Source organism: Protomyctophum parallelum (genome assembly GCF_964188405.1).
Source record: "Protomyctophum parallelum genome assembly, chromosome: 8".
Taxonomy (NCBI): domain Eukaryota; kingdom Metazoa; phylum Chordata; class Actinopteri; order Myctophiformes; family Myctophidae; genus Protomyctophum; species Protomyctophum parallelum.
Genome location: NC_139703.1, coordinates 47,507,398 through 47,527,202, shown reverse-complemented (window position 1 = coordinate 47,527,202; position 19,805 = coordinate 47,507,398). Strand labels below are relative to the sequence as shown.

General features: G+C 41.6%; 1 protein-coding gene across 1 annotated transcript; it reads left to right on the top strand.

Moving 5' to 3' along the window:
• The first annotated feature begins 656 nt into the window (after nucleotides 1–656).
• trpc4apa (transient receptor potential cation channel, subfamily C, member 4 associated protein a) lies at nucleotides 657–19,507 on the top strand. The gene is made up of 18 exons (XM_083770747.1): nucleotides 657–811; nucleotides 2,611–2,739; nucleotides 5,478–5,594; nucleotides 5,732–5,789; nucleotides 6,836–6,891; nucleotides 7,079–7,207; nucleotides 8,442–8,643; nucleotides 8,780–8,968; nucleotides 10,143–10,285; nucleotides 10,378–10,509; nucleotides 10,615–10,673; nucleotides 10,765–10,950; nucleotides 12,366–12,456; nucleotides 12,820–12,960; nucleotides 13,087–13,198; nucleotides 14,960–15,072; nucleotides 15,578–15,784; nucleotides 17,134–19,507. Exons 1-18 carry the CDS (start codon nucleotides 674–676, stop codon nucleotides 17,269–17,271), a joined length of 2,340 nt encoding a protein of 779 aa, XP_083626873.1. The 5' UTR covers nucleotides 657–673; the 3' UTR covers nucleotides 17,272–19,507.
• The last annotated feature ends 298 nt before the right edge of the window (nucleotides 19,508–19,805 follow it).

Below are 19,805 nucleotides of genomic sequence, written 5' to 3'. Positions count from 1 at the left end.
AGAGCTATGGCCCAGAGCTATATATGTTTATGTTTATGTTTATTAAAGGATCCCCATTAGAGACACATTAAAGAGCCTCTAGTCTTCCTGGGGTCCTAAATAACACAAATACAATACAGATGTACAAGTAAAAATTCACATTAAAACAGGAAAAACTAAATTAAAAATACAAAAACAAATTCACATGATAAAAACTATTAGATTTCCTCTTCTTTTCTTAGTGCTTTTCTGGTGTTTATCTTAACATATACTTTGTATAGAATACTTTCCTTGAACTGTGCTCGTTCTACAAACTGATAATACAATTTTCAAATCAATCAATCAATCAATCAATCAATCAATCAATATTCAGTTTCACTCAAAGTCTAATTCGACCAGTAGGTGGCGCTTGCCCCAAACTCGCATAGCCAGACCTCCTCCTATTTGCCTGATTGCTGATTGCCTCAATGTTTGTAATGAATCAGCCCTAACAAATAGGCAACATACAATATTTGAGAAGTAAAAAAGAAATAAACGTGCTATAAAAGACGAGCTCCTTGAATATTCCCAGCTGCAGCAGCAGTGCAGTCTCGGCAGGCGGAGCGGAGGTCTGCTGGCTACGCGAGATTATCAAAGCCCTCGACTTCCTTCCTGCCCCGAGTAGTTGTTCAGTTCAACACAGGAAGAAGAAATAATGGCGACGCTTCTGGGGTCCGAGGAGTCCCCCGAGTCCCCCTGGACTGGACGAAAACCAAGAACCTGCAACGCCAGTATTGTCACCAGAATCCGCAGCAGTCAGATTAGCGGCCAGGGTTTCAGCCGAGGGACACAGGTGAGAGGCTATGGTGCGACGTACGGTCACTACGGTGGAGTAGAGCTCCATCTCTCGACAAGCAGGGACGGAGGAGGGTTTGGATCCCTGCCTAGAAACCAACACGTCGTTCTGTTCTTGTTCTGTAATAAATGCTTAGTTTAGACTACACTTTCACACCACGAGAGCCTTTCTTGTGACAAAAAGTGATGTTTTCGACATTTCCAGTTAAAAATTACGTCATTTGTTTCGAGGGGGAAAGGCTACGGTGCGACGCAGCAGTATAAACGAAGCCTGTGAAGATGAAGTCGCCCTCTTGTTTTATTAGTGGAGGACTTCATAACAACACAAATGTAACATGCATCATAACATCGGCAGTACATTAGCAGGTCAATGTTGGTTAATAAAACAATTATACGCCAATTGTAGTTGGTCAGCTCTGCTCTTTAACGTGTTTCCTTTGTTGTTCTCTTCGTTAGCTTAGCATTGCAAGCTAAGTTGACTTTAGCAGGCGTAACTATAATAAACGTCGGCTTAATTTGACTGCTTTGGGGTTCATTTACGGTCATAAATTGTCTTTGGATATTCACTACACATGATGACACGGGCAATTCTTTCAATAAATGAGCTTTGGACATGTTTTAGAGTATTTAACAAGCAAAATAACGCTATGTAGCTAGCTAATGTTTTATTTATATTCGGAACGACTATTTCGTTAGACAGAAATGCATGTTGTTCTCTTGGGTTAAACGCGAATCACGTCGACACATTTTCAGTTGAAAACGCGTCATTTTCTTTCGTCGAGTGACAGTTGTCGAAAGGGACGTGTGACGTGAACAACTCGGGTGATTACGTAACCGCACGCAAGTCACAATAACTGCTGTAAATGGATACCCCGCAAACAGCTGTGTCAGCAAAAATGAACATTGACACGTTTATGTATTGTAAAGTCCTACATTTAAGTTAATTTATATTCACTCTGACTCGTTTAATAGATGTGTAGCTTTCCTCCCGTTTTTCTTTACCTGATCAGATATTTTTTGCCCCAGGCAAGGCAACATTCCTGCACACAAGACGTGTTTTTGCATGGTGTCAATATCACAAGCATTGTGATTATAACTTATAATCCATATTAATGACTCTTGACTTACACATTTTTTATTTTACAGCTACTGCAACTTGATGCTTAACAAATATGTTGTCACTGTTGTTTAGAAGCTTCTACTATAATACAGTGAATTATAATCGCTCTGGATTAAGAGCGTCTGCTAAATGCCTAAATTGTAAATTGTTGGGTCTATGACTTTATTCATTGATTACTTTATTGGCAGAAATGTAAACTGTACAGAGTACAATGAAACACTTGGATATATACCAAAAGGATATCACAGAAAAAAGTCCTTGCGGTCTTGTTTCCATTTAGGCAGAGCCGAAGAGTTTGATCAATCCTCAAGGCCCCCCCCCCCCCGCAGCCTAAAGGGGCCCTGGGAGTCTTCATGGGGGCTATGGCCCCGTGGCCCCCACAGACTCTACGTGGTTGCATTTAGGTCCAATTCATAATCATGACATGAAAAATAACAACAAAATTCAAATCATTATTAAAAAAAAAACTTAAAGTAATAACAAAGTAACTAAGGGAGGAGCAATCATTTCCTCTCCCTTTGGCCTGCTGAAAGGTGGGTTGTGGCATTGTGCTTTGCAGTCTGCTGTTATGACTAACTTTACTCTGGCATTTGAAAGGAAAAAAAAGTGTGTGCTTGAATAAAATACAAAATTCTAAATGTCTAATGTTCAGACATTCTGCCCATCATGTATTGTAGCTTCCAGAGAGCCTGCTCCAGGAGCGAGACAAGCGAGCAAAGTGGCATGGCATCCCTACTCTTCTGCAGAAGCTCTATGAGAGCAGCGATCCCAATAGTGACCTCTCACACACTCATAGTTTACTTAAGGTAAGTTAACCACACTGTACCACAAACTAAATATACGCACTACATGGTACTGACTCGAGCCGTGATACAATAATCCTGGTGACGATACCGTCTTACCTTTTTGGTAATTTGACGAAGCTGTTCACTCCAAATGATTTAATTTATTTTATCCGTTTATTTACAGCCCCATTTCGTAGCGTTGCAACATTATGCTGTGATGTAGATCAGAATATAAAACAATCCTTTGATTACAACCACAGTCATAAATAAACAAAATTTGCCATATCCTAAACTGAGTAACCATTGCAATGTGTCAACAGAAAATGTTTTTGTGCTTTCTAAATGGTATTTGTTTTGATTGGATTACATTTATCTTACTGGCTATATCTCCCTAGAAATAAATTGTATCATGAGTGAAACGGCTTCAGTTATAATACTGCAAAATATATGCAATATATTTAATAAGAGCTTCTTACTTCATTATTGTATAAAAAGCTAAAGTAAAATCAATGTCGGATTGAAAAAAAGAGTGCTTGTTTACTTCGAGTTCACCTCCCGCGCTCCCCTGTGGCGGCCCGAGTCGATTCTGTCCCTATTGAGACATAACTCGGACGGCACTAAGTCGAATGAAGGTGACTTCGCAAAGCACAGCATGCTCGGCCCCAGTCACCTTGACCATGAGCAATCTGACTGGTTTTCCAATTCCAAGTACTGTGGAACTGACAGATGACATCCACAAGCTTGCAGTTGTGTTGCTGAACCATGGTTGCCTGCGCCTTTTTTTTGCCCACATTCTCCTGAATATTGTTGACTTATCATTATCATCGATATAATCATATTATTTCACTACCGATAACATTCATTGGATTGTATTATAAATTGGATTGTATTATAAGCTAAATAGCCAGTGAGCTAAGCATACCATATGCCAGTGTCACAGACATTCCTTTGCTGTGTTTATATCTTGTTCTCAGGCTAGGTTGTTCATATTCAAACCGCTTTTCAGGTAAAGGGTTTTCTGTGGTGGTTTATGTTTTTTTTTTTTATGATACTATGAGTAATGTTAAATATAGAAGATGGCTCCGTAGTGTTCTGTATCCAATCCAGTTGATGTTAGCTTAGCTGTTTACTGTAAGTGATGCCCCAAAAGTTAAACTAGGAAGTAACTAACCTACCTCACACAGAAACGGGCATAATGGCGATGCCTTAGGGCAGAGTTGGAAGAACAGTATAGATTAAACCTGTTCTAGACAGTGGACCCCTTTGGCACCATGTCTTAACCATTTTTGGGCGGGAACCCCTTTTGGTGTAAGCATTGTTATGCTTTAGCTATTGAAAAATAGCAGATCTACAAGCTCATAGCACGCGAAACATAGCTTTTTCAGAAAACTGTTCCCAGGTCAAAATGGGTTAAAAAGGACCAGATACCACGACTTTTCTGCCTGATGGAAAACAGAAAGTTGTCTTGAGCTGGTACCTTGCCGTGGAAAAGCACCATATCAAGTCCTGTTATTGCTTGGTTTAGCTCTCTCACCACTAAATATTTGGTGTTTAAAGTGGTAGCTCACCCAAGAAATTACTTTTATTTCGATCATTTACCGTTGGTGTCTTTGACTCACACAGTTTTAGTTTGTAAATGGTGAATCTATAATCCAAAATTGAAGAAAATAACGTATGAATGGAATTAATCCCAGACTTGAATTAAATGCAGCCAAAATATAAAAGATCTGTCCATAAAGTCCAAAACACTGCTCATATCGCACATAGACATATAAACGTAGACGCCCTATCCGGCTCTGGACCGTATGTGCTCAAGGGAGGGCAAAACTTTCCCGAGATTCCTTGCGAAGCACCGCGGAAGCATGAGCGTGCGTCACAGAGCGCATGTTCGGGTCTGTAAGTCCCGGAAAAGATGCGCTGTGATTGGCCAGTAATCACTTGAGTGGCAGCGTGACGTAACATGCCTTCCACACTTCCGGCGTGCTTCCTTCCCCAGTGTAAACTCTTCCGCCCATCCTTCAACGCTCCAACGAACTGCAGCGGCCAAGGAGGCATCTATCTTTTTTATATCTATGATATCGCATGTCATTTAAATTATCTTCTACTGAAGTCCACTGAAAGAAGTCACCAACATGTCACAGAAATAAAGACAATAAACTTTTGAAACCATTCCATGGCAAAGAATGCACATGGGTGTGCACGTGCGGCTGTCACGCATTAGCCATTTTAGCTTCCGGGTGTTTTAAATGTTTTTTACGTGAAAAGATGCGACACCGGACTGCATTTTGAGCTGCATTTTGAGCTGCATACAGGAGATGGGGGCGGGGAAGACACGCAGCAAAGGTCGTCGGGATTGGGACTCGAACCCACGACACACTCTGTCACGCTGGATTACCAGCCTAGGTGGGGCCAGTGTTTTGGACTTTTAAGGACTGATTTTTGATTCATCCATTCAGTTTTTCACTGTTAAGGAATGTTTTTGTTTTACAAGCTAAAGTCAAAGACACCACCGGGTAGGTCAATTATATAAAGTCCTTGCTTGGATGAACTACTCCCTAAGTGAAAGAGCCAGAGTGATCTGTGAGAGGTTTTTTTTTCTCTATTGAACTTTTCCTTTTATTTCCGATTAAAGGGACTAAAGATAGGTGGTATCGTCTGTTCCCTTCGTGAAATGTGCGCCTGTAAAGCCTCTTTTATAAGGCAATGGTGAACAAGTGCTATGCAAATCAATTTGACCTGACTTATTATTTTTTTATCAGGTATTATCATCCCAACTCTCCATGGAGGCCATGTCTTTTGTTACAGAGGACAGGAAGACGGCTCAGGAATCAACATTCCCCCATACATACACCTTTGTCCTCTTTGGCGGAGTAGATGTAAGTTATGCTAAACGGCCTTTATAACTCCAGATGAGTCCACTCTGTTGTGTTCTACAATGTAGAGGTTATAATACAAACACAAAAGGAAATCAGACTATTTGTTCACTGTACATCTATTTTCCCCTCCTTTGAAGCTGCTTGTGGAGATCTTGATGAGGCCCACTCTCACTATGCAGAAGAAGAAACCCAAAAGTAAGTAGATGTGACATTACCTACCCTTTCACAAAACTCATGGTTTAGTTTGATTGAATGTGATGGTGTTATAGCATGCAATCAAGACTAATTTGTCTTTTTCTCACTTCGCTTGACTCGTTCTGGCCAGAGTCCTATTTGACTCGTATATCAATTATGTAGCCAAGTCAGTAAGTGACTTGAGTTTTACATTTGAAAACACTGGTCCCACCCACTAACGGAGGGTAATGAGGAGGATATTTTGACAACCTCCATACAGGGTCACCATTTCTCTTATTCTTAAACCATGACAGTGGTACCCCCTTGATAGCCTCAGTGGGTATCTCACTCATGTACTCGCTCACTCAGGGACGCATTATTATACATTCTGGAAACGGCCAGCCAATGGAGGCGGGTTGGGGCGCGGTTTGCAGTCCAGTGGCTCGTCGGAGGTGTGGCTTGCAACCTTTCCCGTTCGCTCCCAAATCACATGCCACTGACATAGCCTTAAACACAATTGTCAGTTTAATTGGAACACCTGAGGTGTCGAGCCTGTGAAAGGGGGATGCACACGCAGATTAGACACAACAGCGGTCGAACATACGCTGCTCCCGTGCTTGCAGTTAGGGTTAGGTTGGTTTTGAGGTAGGTTGTCGGTCTAATGACGGTGGATCAATAGTATGTCTTAGTCTAAACTAAAGCCTGTACCCGTGAAAGGTAGAAAGGGCTTCCACCCTCAGAGAAAAAACAAATCATTATCTAGATAGTCTGCTTTTTCAAATGGATAGACCAAAATTGCATTGCTAATTACAAAATTAGCAAATTTGAGGCCCGAAATATATATCACTGCCATGTCAATAGTTAGAAAATTTGGAAACCAGAACACTAAACAATTTTACAATGTTTTATGCTATTATTTAATACGGCATTATTTATAGTCGTTATGAACTAATTCAGTTGAACAAAATGTGCTCTGAACCGTGGGCATGTATTGAACAGCTCAATACAAATGGTTGTATTGTTAGACCCCTAATAATGAAGTTTGATGCCTATTTTTTCCCTACTAGTGAATGATGACTTGGTCAAAGACTGCCTTACTGTTCTATACAACTGCTGTTTATGTGTAAGTATATATATATTACACCTTTGCACATAACGGAATGTTTTTAACGTATGACGTGTGTTTCTTCCATTTTAATCTTAAAACTCTTAAGCAAATGGTTGATGGTGTTATAGTTTTTCTTTCCTGCGTTGATCACAATATCACAATATACATTTAATTAATGTACTTTACATTTTCCCAATTTCAGACGGAAGGTGTCACAAAGAGCCTGGCCGCAAGAGATGACTTTGTTCTCTTTCTGTTCACCCTGATGACGAATAAGAAGACCTTCCTACAAACTGCTACCTTAATTGAAGACATTCTGGGAGTTAAAAAGGTCAGCCAAAACTTTATAAATTATCAAATGCTTGAACTAATTAACTGACCAAATGAATGGCATATTGAATTTGAAGCTCAATGAATAATATTCAATCTGGATTCTCCTGCTACAATGTAGCCATGGCATTAACAGTCTCTCCTAACGGTTCTTTCCTTGATTTTTTTTTTTTGGTTGAAAATCTAACATTCAATGTCAGGACATTTTAGAAAATTACATGGGGCGTCAATGTCACAATGTTGTTATATACATACTGTAGCAACATCTAAACTGACACGGATGCTTTCCCGGTTCTAAACATAACGACGTATAGGCTTTCCAGGTCTATTCTGTATTTTCACATTGAAATTTCTCTATAATAATGTGTGGGGGTGCCGGAAAAAAATTCCCACAATTTCCATAAATTGCGATTATGGCATAAAATGTTTGAGAACCCTTGATCTAGGCTATATAGAATTGGGCTATGAATATCAAATGAGTGCAAATACACAAATTGATACGGATGTAATGATATAGTAACTGCATCAAAATAGGGATTTTAATTTCAACAATCAAAACAAGTATATTGATATGTAAACATCAATCGTTTGACTTTGTATCGTTTTGCAATGGAAATAATCAGTATCGATTAATTTTGCAATGCAAATCGATTGTATCAATACTAAGTACTTGTGCATTGTATTTAGCAATATTAAGAGGGGGTTAATTACTTTTCCGTTCAATATCGCTACACTTGATCTATTGATTGATAAATGTGTGTATTCTCTGTGTTCATGTCAAGTTGCGTGTTTGTCCATATGTTCAAATACAATGTGCATGTATTTGCCAGATAATCACTGTATGCATAATAAATGTTTCCCTGTGCTATTCACACAGTTGCAGATTTAATTTCTTTGCTAAATAGTTACTGTATCGAATTTAAATCATTGAATCGTATCGTGACTCCTGAGTCATATCGTGTCGCTGTTAAAATGTATCGTTACACTCCTACAAATTGACATACTCAAGTGACTAATTATGTCCACCGTCTTTGCAGCTCTACTTATCTGTTCTGTTGGTCATAAATTAATACATGTATGCATAATACTGTAATGTTAGAATTTCTTTAGTCGATCTACCGAAACATGAAAACACCATCATGAATTGAGTTGCTGGCTGGTTTGCTTACCAGATTGTCTTTGTGGTTTGAGAACGGTGGTTTTGATGTCAATTATCCATCTGTTGGTGTCTCCAGGAGATGATCCAGCTGGAGGGCATCCCCAACCTCTCCGGCCTGGTACAGAGCTTCGACCAGCAGCAGCTGGCAAACTTCTGTCGCATCCTGTCCGTCACTATCTCAGAACCTGACATCGGAAATGATGACAAACACACCCTGTTGGCTAAGAACGCCCAGCAGAAACGCAATTCCAGCCCCTCACGGGCAGAAGTCAACCAGGGTTGGTTGTGCTCTCGCTACACTCTCACTTTACAGCGTTTGAGAATTCAGAATGTAATTCTTTGTATAGACATAGATCAAAGAAAACATTTGATCTCGCAATGATGAATCAATGATCTCTTCCTTGTTTCACTCAGTAACCCTGTTGAACATCCCGGGATTCATTGAACGGCTGTGTAAACTGGCCACCAGGAAGGTGTCTGAGGCTACCGGGGCATCTAACTTCCTACAGGAGCTGGAGGACTGGTACACATGGCTAGATAATGCTCTTGTCTTGGATGCACTCATGCAGATGGCCACAGAGGAAGCTGAACAAAGTAGCACAGGTGAACTGGCACGCCTAAAATACTTGGTTATGTCTGCAGTTAAAGGATACGTTCTCTGTTTTTTGTTTTAACGCAGACTTCACTGTTGAATCTTCAACTATTGATAGTTACTATGTTTGCCGTAGAGATGTCCCGACACCTGCATCGGCAATGCGTCAGTCAGTGACAGTCTCTCTTTTGGCCAAATGGAAAGGGCAATCTTGATGCATGCTTCATAAATAACAAAAGTGCACACAGAAAGAACACACAGCAATACTGGTGTAATAAAGAGATTTGACCATATTTGTACTTATTATTATTATTATTTTTCTTTTTAAACAATTACAGATTGATTAAATTACTGATAATTTGTAACCCAGCTTGGCGGAGGTATGCTCTCAGCAGTGCACTCCGTTCTAGTTTGGAATTATTTTTGATTCACAACCACGGATGAACTAGGTTTCCAGAGAGCAGGAAGTGGATGTAGGCAAGAGATGCATGTCCCCCTTTGAAAAGAATGGCTTTCAACAGCGTAAAACAATTGCACTGAACGGTTTGTTTGTAGACTAGATTGTACTGGCGAGTTTATTTGGGAGGGACAAGGCATATTAATGGATACCACACATACAATGCTGTGTAAATACACTGGATTTATTATGAATGCTAGTTTCCATCCATAGTCCCCATATCCCCAACTGTAGTTATGCCAGGTATTTGTCAAATTTATACCAAACACTTAACCCCCCCCCGAACGCCCAGGGGTATTTGGGACCATTAAATCAGGTCGCACAGCCATTTGCAGCTTCAGAGCCCATTTCAAGGTGCACAAGGTGCCATCTTGGATGTAGCTAGATGTAGCCAAAACACCCCTGAGGGAATCGACAACGAGATGATGGGCCGTCAAAAACACAATCTTTGGTTAGAATCGGAAGCATTTATTTAGATCAAGAGTTTAAGATTTTAGATCTCATCCACTAAAATGGAGGGGGACTACTTTGGATGATGTCTCAACCGGAAATGACATCGAATGTTGCCCAACAGGCGCTCCCAGCCTGTGGAGCGGTGTGCTCGGTTATGAAATGATTAATGTTCTGTCTTTTGATTAATCGCCGTCCTGGGCACAGTGAACCTACCCTTTAATGTTTCTTCTCAGTTATATACCTAATATAGAATATTTCCCCCCTCATCCCTGCAGAGTCATCAGATGAGAGCTCCCTGGCCACCAGCCCTCTCAGACACCGCCTTCCCCAGTCTATGAAGATTGTCCATGAGATCATGTACAAGGTGGAGGTGCTCTATGTGCTCTGTGTCCTTCTGATGGGCCGGCAGAGGAACCAGGTAATCGGTTAGAGATGTTTAATTCTGAGGCGGGGTAGCTGGTACTGGTAGAATAAAGCTCTCTTTATTTACTGAGCCTTTTCCCGTTTCAGGTCCATAAGATGCTGGCCGAGTTCCGTCTCATCCCAGGGCTTAATAACTTGTTTGACAAGCTAATCTGGAGGAAGTATACTGCCTCCAATCATGTGGTGCACGGCCAGAACGAAAATTGCGACTGCAGTCCTGTACAGACTTCTTTCTTATAACATTCTCTTTAAAACAACCTTTGTGTTTTGAATATAATTCAAAACCCCACCCCCGTCTAATCCTTACTCTGTACTTTTTTACAGGAAATATCCTTCAAAATCCAGTTTCTACGGCTACTGCAGAGTTTCAGCGATCACCATGAGTAAGTGAGCTGAAAATCAGTCTCTGGTATTCATTGACCTTTTTTGATCTAGCTTTTTCTGGGGTATTCAGACCATGCCTCCTCTTTCCAGGAACAAGTACCTGCTGTTGAACAGCCAGGAGCTCAATGAGCTGAGTGCCATCTCCTTGAAGGCCAACATCCCTGAGGTGGAGGCCCTTGTCAACACGGACAGGAGCCTGGTGTGTGACGGCAAGAAGGGCCTCCTCACGCGCCTTCTTACCGTCATGAAGAGAGAGCCGCCTGACTCCTCCTTCAGGTGTGCATTGTAGGCAGGGTCTAAGCCAGGGGTATTCAACTGGCCTGCGGGCCAAATGACCCCCTTGTGGTCCCCCTATTATTTCCCCCCCTTTTGAGGGCTAATGAAAGTTACAGGTATGGTGTGACTGTAATCCTTAAAGTACAACTTTAGGTTCATGTTTTGTGTTGTGATTAGACGGGGGTCCTACGCAGCGACGGTCCAGCAGAAGCTAACTATCTGTGGCTAGCGATTCACCCTCATTGTTGCCCATTTAAAAAAGTGCTGTAAAGTAAAGGGCACTGTCGGGAGTCCTCGGGAATGAATATATCCTAATGACACATAATAATGACCGGCAGCGAGAGCCCAGCAGCAAGCTTTTTTTTCTTTTTCTTTTTTAGATATTTCTTTTTTGCGGCTTGCGCCTTTTATTGGTTTTTTTTGAAGGGACAGACAGTAGGCTGACAGGAAACGGGAGAGAGATAGGGGAAGACATGCAGTAAAGGCCGTGTCGGGCTCGGGAGTCGAACCCGCGGCACACTGCGACTGGATTACCAGTCGGGTGCCCAGACGGTTACGCCACCGCCTGGGCCACAGCAGCAAGCTTAAGCACTCTTCCCAGGGCAGGGGAGGCCCCTGGTTGTTGTCTAGTTGGTGATTCCAGGTCATGCTTTTACTTTCTCTAATTTAGAGAAAGTAAAAGATGAGTGTTAATTATTGATTTTACGGCAATTTCTTTGTTATTCACTATAGTCTTACTAGACATGACCCCTGGTTGAAAGTTGTCCTTTAACCCATTCTGACCGGGCACCCATTTTGGTGTCGGCATCATGTCATGCTTTAGCTATTGCAAAAATAGCAGATCTACAAGCTCATATCGCGCCACCGAGTGGCGCGATATGAGCTTGTAGGTCTGCTATTTTTAGAAAAATCGAAGAACGACTGACATTTTTTAGAATCTGATCTCAGGTCAGAATGGGTTAATCAGACCAGTGTGTAACCTCGTTATGAATCTGATCTCAGGTCAGAATGGGTTAAACATATTCCATCATATTCAAGGGCTTTTGGAGAGAAATGACAGACTCCAGTCACTTTAGACTAGAGCACTCTTCGTGTTTGAGCACAAAATGCTAAATTTCATCTGCAGTCCCCACACAAAACATAAAAACAAAACGGGCAGGTAGTGATTAGTGAAGCATATTACTGGTACATTACGAGAGAACCCACAAAAAAGGTGAATGACAATAAGTGAGGAAGACTTTTCAATGTACCTTTCAATGTGTTCTGCATCTCCAGAGCTATCTTTGGGAAAACCTTTTCAATTTTAAAGGGTCATCAGCTATTTTTAAAGGGATTTCTTGACACTCGACACTGTCAAGCAAGGTCTTAGCTCTTTTATAAAAAAAAAGGTCTTTTATATCTGATCCATATTGCAGGTTCTGGCAGGCGCGGGCTGTGGAGAGTTTTCTCAGAGGAGCCACCTCTTATGCAGACCAGATGTTCCTCCTGAAGAGGGGACTGCTAGAGGTAATCACAATGCATACTTCCTTTAACCCATTCTGACCTGAGATCAGATTCATACGAGGTTTCCGCCGGACACACACTGGTCCTGATGAACCCATTCTGACCTGAGATCAGATTCTAAAAATGTCAGTCGCTCTTCGATTTAAAAAAAATAGCAGACCTACAAGCTCGTATCGCGCCACTCGGTGGCGCGATATGAGCTTGTAGATCTGCTATTTTTCAATAGCTAAAGCATAACATGATGCCAACACCAAAATGGGTGCCCGGTCAGAATGGGTTAAATGGTGGAACCTTTCATGGCTTCTTACAGTATAGAAAGCATTTCCTCAAAATGGCTGATTACTGTCTGCCTCTATTCCACTGCAGCACATCCTGTTTTGCATCATAGACAGTGGCTGTACATCTCGCGATGTCCTTCAGAGCTACTTTGACCTGCTCGGAGAGCTCATGAAGTTCAACATTGATGCCTTCAAGAGATTCAACAAATATGTCAACACTGAGGAGAAGGTACAGCCCCACACCCTCTTTAACAAAGTCTGGGCCAGCTGAATCGATGTGTTTTAGTAATCGTTGAGCCATGATTTTCAACAAATCACATATGTCCCGTGATATGGTTTTATTTCTTTTCTGCAGTTTCAGACATTTCTGACACAGATCAACAGTTCTCTGGTTGACTCCAACATGCTGGTGCGATGCATTGTTCTTTCCTTGGACCGTTTTGAGAGCCAGACAGAGGACGTAAAAGGTAAACGCAGTAACTCTGGGGTTTTCTTTTATCGATGAATAAAAAATAACCGCAGTATCTCTCAAAGTGATGTGAACCTCAATTAAGCCTCTACACAGGGTAGATAATATATTTATTTATTTAACAGGGACGATGCACATAAGTCATTTTGCAAATCCAGGTAAATGAGACAGTTAGCCATAGGCTAATTTTCATCTGTAGTCCCTGAGCAGGCTCTAATATATCTAGATACTTGAATGGTTTATTTCGGTTCTTTACAATTACATGGTTAAATACTTACTTGTTATGTTTACATAAACATACAGTAGGTAGACAAACGGGAGAAGGGTGCACACCAGTATTGGTGAGTTACCATGTGGGGCTCCCCGGGGAGTCCCCGGCACATCCAGACCCCCCGGAATGCGCCCAGGGGGGCGGCCTGGTTACGGCGAGCCTTCCCGCATCGGTAATGGTCGAGAAATGACAGTTACCGCGTGGGGGTCCCCGGAACATCCAGACCCCCAGGAACACACCCAGAAGGCTGGCCCTGTTTCGGCGGTTTTTAACCCGCAGCACGGGTTTGTCTGACTAATGGCTGTAGGACTGTTGATGTCTAACCAACGAAGCGTGGAGGCTTTACAATAACATTCAATATTGTCCCCAGCTTCAGCTTCTAGCTCTTATTTTAGGTAGATGTTGTAATGGATGAAAATAATATAACCACAGTAGATAATGAGAGTTCCAGAGTTTTTCATGACAACAAAGCATTAAATATCCAGTTAAATCACCTCAAGGCTGACGCAGTGACACTAATCGATGGAGGACTATGTGCCGGTATTTACAGCCCCTATTCAGTATTTTAGCTGTGACGTGAGCGCCCCCTATTGAGATACTTCCGGGTCCTACTTTTGTGTCGCTTTTGTGTCCCCATGGAGTTATACTGTGGCGCTCCGTCGGACTAAATCTGAGACGAAAACAACCACAAAAGTCTCATTTTACCGCTTTCCTTGCAACAACAAAGCTGCGCTGCTCTCCAAAATCTGGCTGTGACAGGCCGTCTGCCCCACATGGAATACTATCGCCATTTTATTTTATTGTGTCAACTAAATCCTCATTAATGCAAATTAGATTCAACATACTCAAGCCTGCACACATTCTAAATATCCCCCGAAATATTTTACCGAGCATATGGACTGTTGCCACCTTCAATAATAATGATAATAATAGTCTTTATTGTCTCCACATCATATATTTTTGTTGTCATGGACACTTGTACAAAACATTAATAATTCTACTCGAGTTGGAAGCATTAAGACCCATTTTAACCCTCTATGGCTTCCTTTCTGAAAAATAACGTCAATTTAAAAAAGATTCACGCATTTAGATATTCTATTTACAATGAGATGCGGACGGGAGCTGGTGCCACTTGGACCCGGACGTAACGTAGCACTACAAAATGACGTCGGACTTAAATACTGAATTGTCTGATGACTGAAGTTGATTGACCAGCAAGATGCCCTCTGAACATCATCAGCTATTGGATATTTGTGTTGACCTCTCTGGTGCTTTAGATCAACACACGAAGGTGCACTGCACGGGTCCCTGGTGGTATTGTGTGTGTGTGCAACAGCATAATTAGTATAACTGTGCAATGTCCCTGTGTTTCAGAATCTTTCTAGTTTTGCATTTGTTGTAGAGAGTGAAACCTAGGTGGAAATTACTGTTTCACATTCTAACTTTGCTAACTGATGATCTTGTCTGTCCTTTGGCTGTTTGTTCCAGTGGTAGAGGTCCTATCAGAGTGCTGTTTGCTGTCATACATGGCAAGAGTGGAGAACAGACTCTCCTTCCTCTTCAGACTGGTCAACATCATCAACGTGCAGACTCTTACTCAGGTCTTTTGTGCTTTAACAATCACAATGACTCATGACTCATACATATGTCAGGTTTACTTTTAACCCATTCTGACCTGAGATCAGATTCATACGAGGTTTCCACTGGACACACATTGGTCTGATTGACCCATTCTGACCTGAGATCAGATTCTAAAAAATGTCAGTCGTTCTTTGATTTTTCAAAAATAGCAGACCTACAAGCTCGTATCGCGCCACTCGGTGGCGCGATATGAGCTTGTAGATCTGCTATTTTTCAATAGCTAAAGCATAACATGATGCCAACACCAAAATGGGTGCCCGGTCAGAATGGGTTAAATGAAGAAATTGTTAAATAAATTAGACCTAATGAATTAGAACAGTTTCTCATTATGAGAAACAATTCCCAATTGAATGGATTTTAGATATCATTTTGAATTGAGATGTAAAATATGAACCTGCTCATTGTACCGTTTTATTTTATTATCTTTGCGTCCTCCAACCCATCTGTCTTTCACACACTACACAGGAGAATGTGAGCTGTCTGAACACGAGCCTTGTAATCCTGATGCTGGCCAGGAGGAGGGCCAAGCTGCCCTTTTACCTCAATGCCCTGCGAGAGAAGGAGTATGCTGAGAAATACCCCGGCTGCCTGCTCAACAACTTCCACAACCTACTGCGCTTCTGGCAGAGACACTACCTCAACAAGGACAAAGACAGCACGTGTCTGGAGAATGTGAGTGTCTGCTTTGGATTAACCCATTTTGGTGTTTAAAGCAATTAACCCATTTTGGTGTTTTAAGCGTTATGTTATACTTTAACTATTGAAAAATAGCAGATCTACAAGCTTGTAGGTCTGCTATTTTAGAAAAATCGTTATGTGGCGCAAATCATTGAATATATATTTTCAACTAATATATATATATATATTTTTTTTTTAAGATATTTTTTTGCGGCTTACGCCTTTTATTGATTTTTGAAGGGACAGACAGTAGGCTGACAGGAAACAGGAGCGAGATGGGGGGATGACATGCAGTAAAGGCCGTGTCGGGTCCGGGAGTCGAACCCGCGGCACACTGCGACTGGATTACCAGTCCGGTGCCCAGACCGTTACGCTACGGCCTGGGCACTAATATATATTTTAACTAAAATATTTGCTTCTGGGGCGTCCCTGGAACTACATATTTTGAGATGGGGGGCCCGTGGCCCAATAGAGAGAATTCTGGGTTTTTCAGAAAAATGTTAGGATTTTGAAGCCTTTTTTTTTTTTTTTTTTATCGACCTCAGTCCAAAATGGGTTAAAGACCTGCTTCACTGTTTTACCTGAATCCTATCATTTGACTGTAAAGAGGTGTTATTTTTTAACTTTAGACCACCTAGATGGTGAGCTCGCAAGACGGAACTCATTCGGAATCATATCTTGTCAAAAGCTCTCTGTCTACCGAGCAATCTTACTCTCACCTATGGTCATGAAGTGTGGGATCATGACCGAAAAGAATAAGGTCGCGGATACAAGCGGCCGAAATTAGTTTTCTCAGACTGGTGGCTGGCATCTCCCTTAGAGATGGGGTGAGAAGTTCAGTCACACGGGAGAGACTCGGAGTAGAGTCGCTGCTTCTTCGCTTGGAAAGGAGCCAGCTTAGGTGGTTCGGGCATCTGGTCAGGATGCGTCTCCCTAGGGAGGTCCTCGTTGCACGTCCCACTGGAAGAAGACCCCGGGGCAGACCAAGGATGAGTTGGAGTTGGAATTTCTGCCGGGACCACCTCGGGATCCCAGAGAATGAAGTTACTAATGTTGCTTTGGAGAGGGAAGTCTGGAGCTCTCTGGTTGGAGCTGTTGCTTCCCCGACCCGACTACGGAAGATGGGTGGATCTTGTCAATAAAATGAAAACCCTCTTTTATTATAGTCCTTATTGCTGCAGACCCCTACTGACTCTTGTTTGATCTACATTAATATTGGGTTCAGCACCTGCCATAACAGGGTTTGTGCATGTGTGTGACCTAGTTTGTTTGTTTTGAGTATTTTTTGTGTAACTCCGAGTCCTCCTAACTAGTCTGTCCTTTTTTTTCTTTTTTTTTTTCAGAGCTCCTGCATACCCTTCAGCTACTGGAAGGAGACTGTTTCAGTTCTTCTGGGTTCAGACAGGACTTCTCTGTGTGCCATAGCAAGCTACATTGACGAGCCCTTCATGGACTTGGACAGAGACCTACTGGAAGATTGAGTCCAGCCATGAATCCCATGTATTGGGGAGGGGGCTGCTGGGAGTATGGACGCTTTATTCTGGTGACAACTCCTCTGGGCCTAGATTGGATGAGGGTAACCCCCTCGACCTCTCCCCTTCTATTTACCAGCCAGCCGGCGAAGTACTATGTGACTGCAATGTGGATACAGAGACAAGATGCGTTGTTCTGTAGGCTTTTGATCAAGACCGGAGTGGACGTAACTATCCGGCTGTCTTTTTTCCCGCTCACTTAAGCTTTTTTCTCCTTTTCTTTGCCTCGAAGGAAGAGAGGGAAGGACTGTTTGCCCGCCCCAGAAGCTCCACATGGTAGAAATAAAAAAAAGGAAACATGGGAATTAATTTGGTTTTGTTTTAGGTGAAATTAAAATGGAGCCTTTTTATATGATCTATTAAAAATACTATATACAAAAGTAATCTATGATTCAACAAATTGAAATGTGGAAAAAAATACAAATGATTTGGGATTTCATGTGGACTTGGAGGTCCATACCACCAGGTTAGACTATGAGCCCAAAGCTCAAGAACAAGGGGAAGGGCGGTACCACGCCACTGCCTGACCTTTGGGGAGACGATGGTGATATGGGGATCCTTGGTCATTCTTCTGAATTGAAGAGTACTTTCATTTGATCTGTACATGGGTCTTTTCTCTTTGGTGACTAGAATTGACTGGTGCTTTTTTAACTCCTCTCAGCACATCTTGGGTAGCTTGTGGAAATGCCGATGTTTCACAGATGACACAGGAAGATACCCTCTCACTTAACCCCATCCACTCTGTAGTGGCTTCAAACACCTCATCCAGGGAGTTTTACTTTATTCTTTTCTTGTTCTTTCATATTGTTGGAAAAATAGCTTTTAGTGCTGGATAAACTGTAGAATAAAACATTGCACAGATTACATTGTTTTGTTTGTTGTATTTTAACTTTTTGTTTTTGTTTTGTTTTTTGAAAAATACATTGTTTTCATTTTGTATCTGACTTTGTATCCATGTTAGAGATGGTTTGGTAAAAGAATAAACTATGCAGGCCCTAGCGTTATAATACCACTTTTCTTTATCCCAGATACAGCGTTTCTTTGTATGATTTGGCCTTCAGCCCCAACAGTGTTATGTTGTACCAATTAACAATTTCGCAATCCACTTTGTAACATCAGAATTCTGATCCCAAGCCCATAGAATTTGACAATCTGTATGTGATGGTTCCTTTGCATGATAACGCCAACCTTTTGTTTGGATTGTTGGAGTGATGGGCATGGCTAAGTTGCCATGGCATTTCAGGTCAGGATTTGCTGTCATTTCTGTGGAAATGGATGCATAGCTTAGCCAACACTTCGCCCCAATTAAACGAACAACCCCCCCCCCCCCCCCCCCCCCCCACAAAAATGACAAATGATTGAGCTACCTCATTTTTCTGCCTGGAACCATAATTTAACCACTTCTGTCCAGTAATAATGGAACCATAATAATTTAACCACTTCTGTCCAGTAATAATGGGGGTGTAGCATTTAACTCTCACATGGATCATATTCTATGTTCAAATGAATGTATGGGGGCATTTTTAATCAGGTTGGCCCTGATGCCAAGAGTTACTTGTGCTATGCCATCATGTGATGCCACCACAAGCTTTCTTTATGCTCTAAATATCTTTGCTTTGCTTAAAAATCCATACTAAAGCAGATACGCTACTTTGTTTTTAGCTATTTAACTCATTCAGCATGTTGTCTTAAAACTCTTGATCAGTCATGGGTGTGCACATATTTTGAATTCTATGGTTGTGCGTGTATCCTATTGTGGTGCTTTGCAGTGATCTTTATGCAAGTACTTTTACAAGTGCTTCTCTCTTGCAATTTCACTTCTCACTTTCTTCAACAGCTTTCCGGGGAGATTGCTTTGTTTTTCTCTTACATGATGTCGTGTGACAGTAGGTACTTCTATATTGGTACAATCGTCCTAGTTTTTATTGTGCATTACAAATGCTCAGAGGTTTTGTCATCACTCCAGTCACCTGCCATGGATGATGAGAGCTATTGCCATAAGAACATCATGAATGTTGTGTGCTTGATAACAAAATACTAAATACATTGAGGCACTATCTTAGAGTAAATCTGTTCACTCCTCGCTGTACCTGAAAATATGTTGGTTACAGGAGTTTCCTTATGACATACAAAATAATTAAAACCCCACTGCAATTTACTTCATTAAATGTATTTCATGCTGAAAGGCTTGGGTTATCTTTTATCCAATCTGATCCATACCCAATGGTCAATATACTCTGCATAACGGTTAACTTTGAATGCAAATTATTTGCAATATTTTAGCGCATATCGATTGTGGATTCTGATAAGATACAAGACGGAAGGGAGAATGGATGGACTGGCTTGTCATGAACAGGTCTGACTAGTGGGAATGTTCATGGAAGATTCTTTGCCTCTGTCAGAACATCCTACACCATTCTAACTAGCAAACTCATGATTCGTAACAATTCCAGTTTGACAGCAGTGTGCAGTGTCTGGAGTAC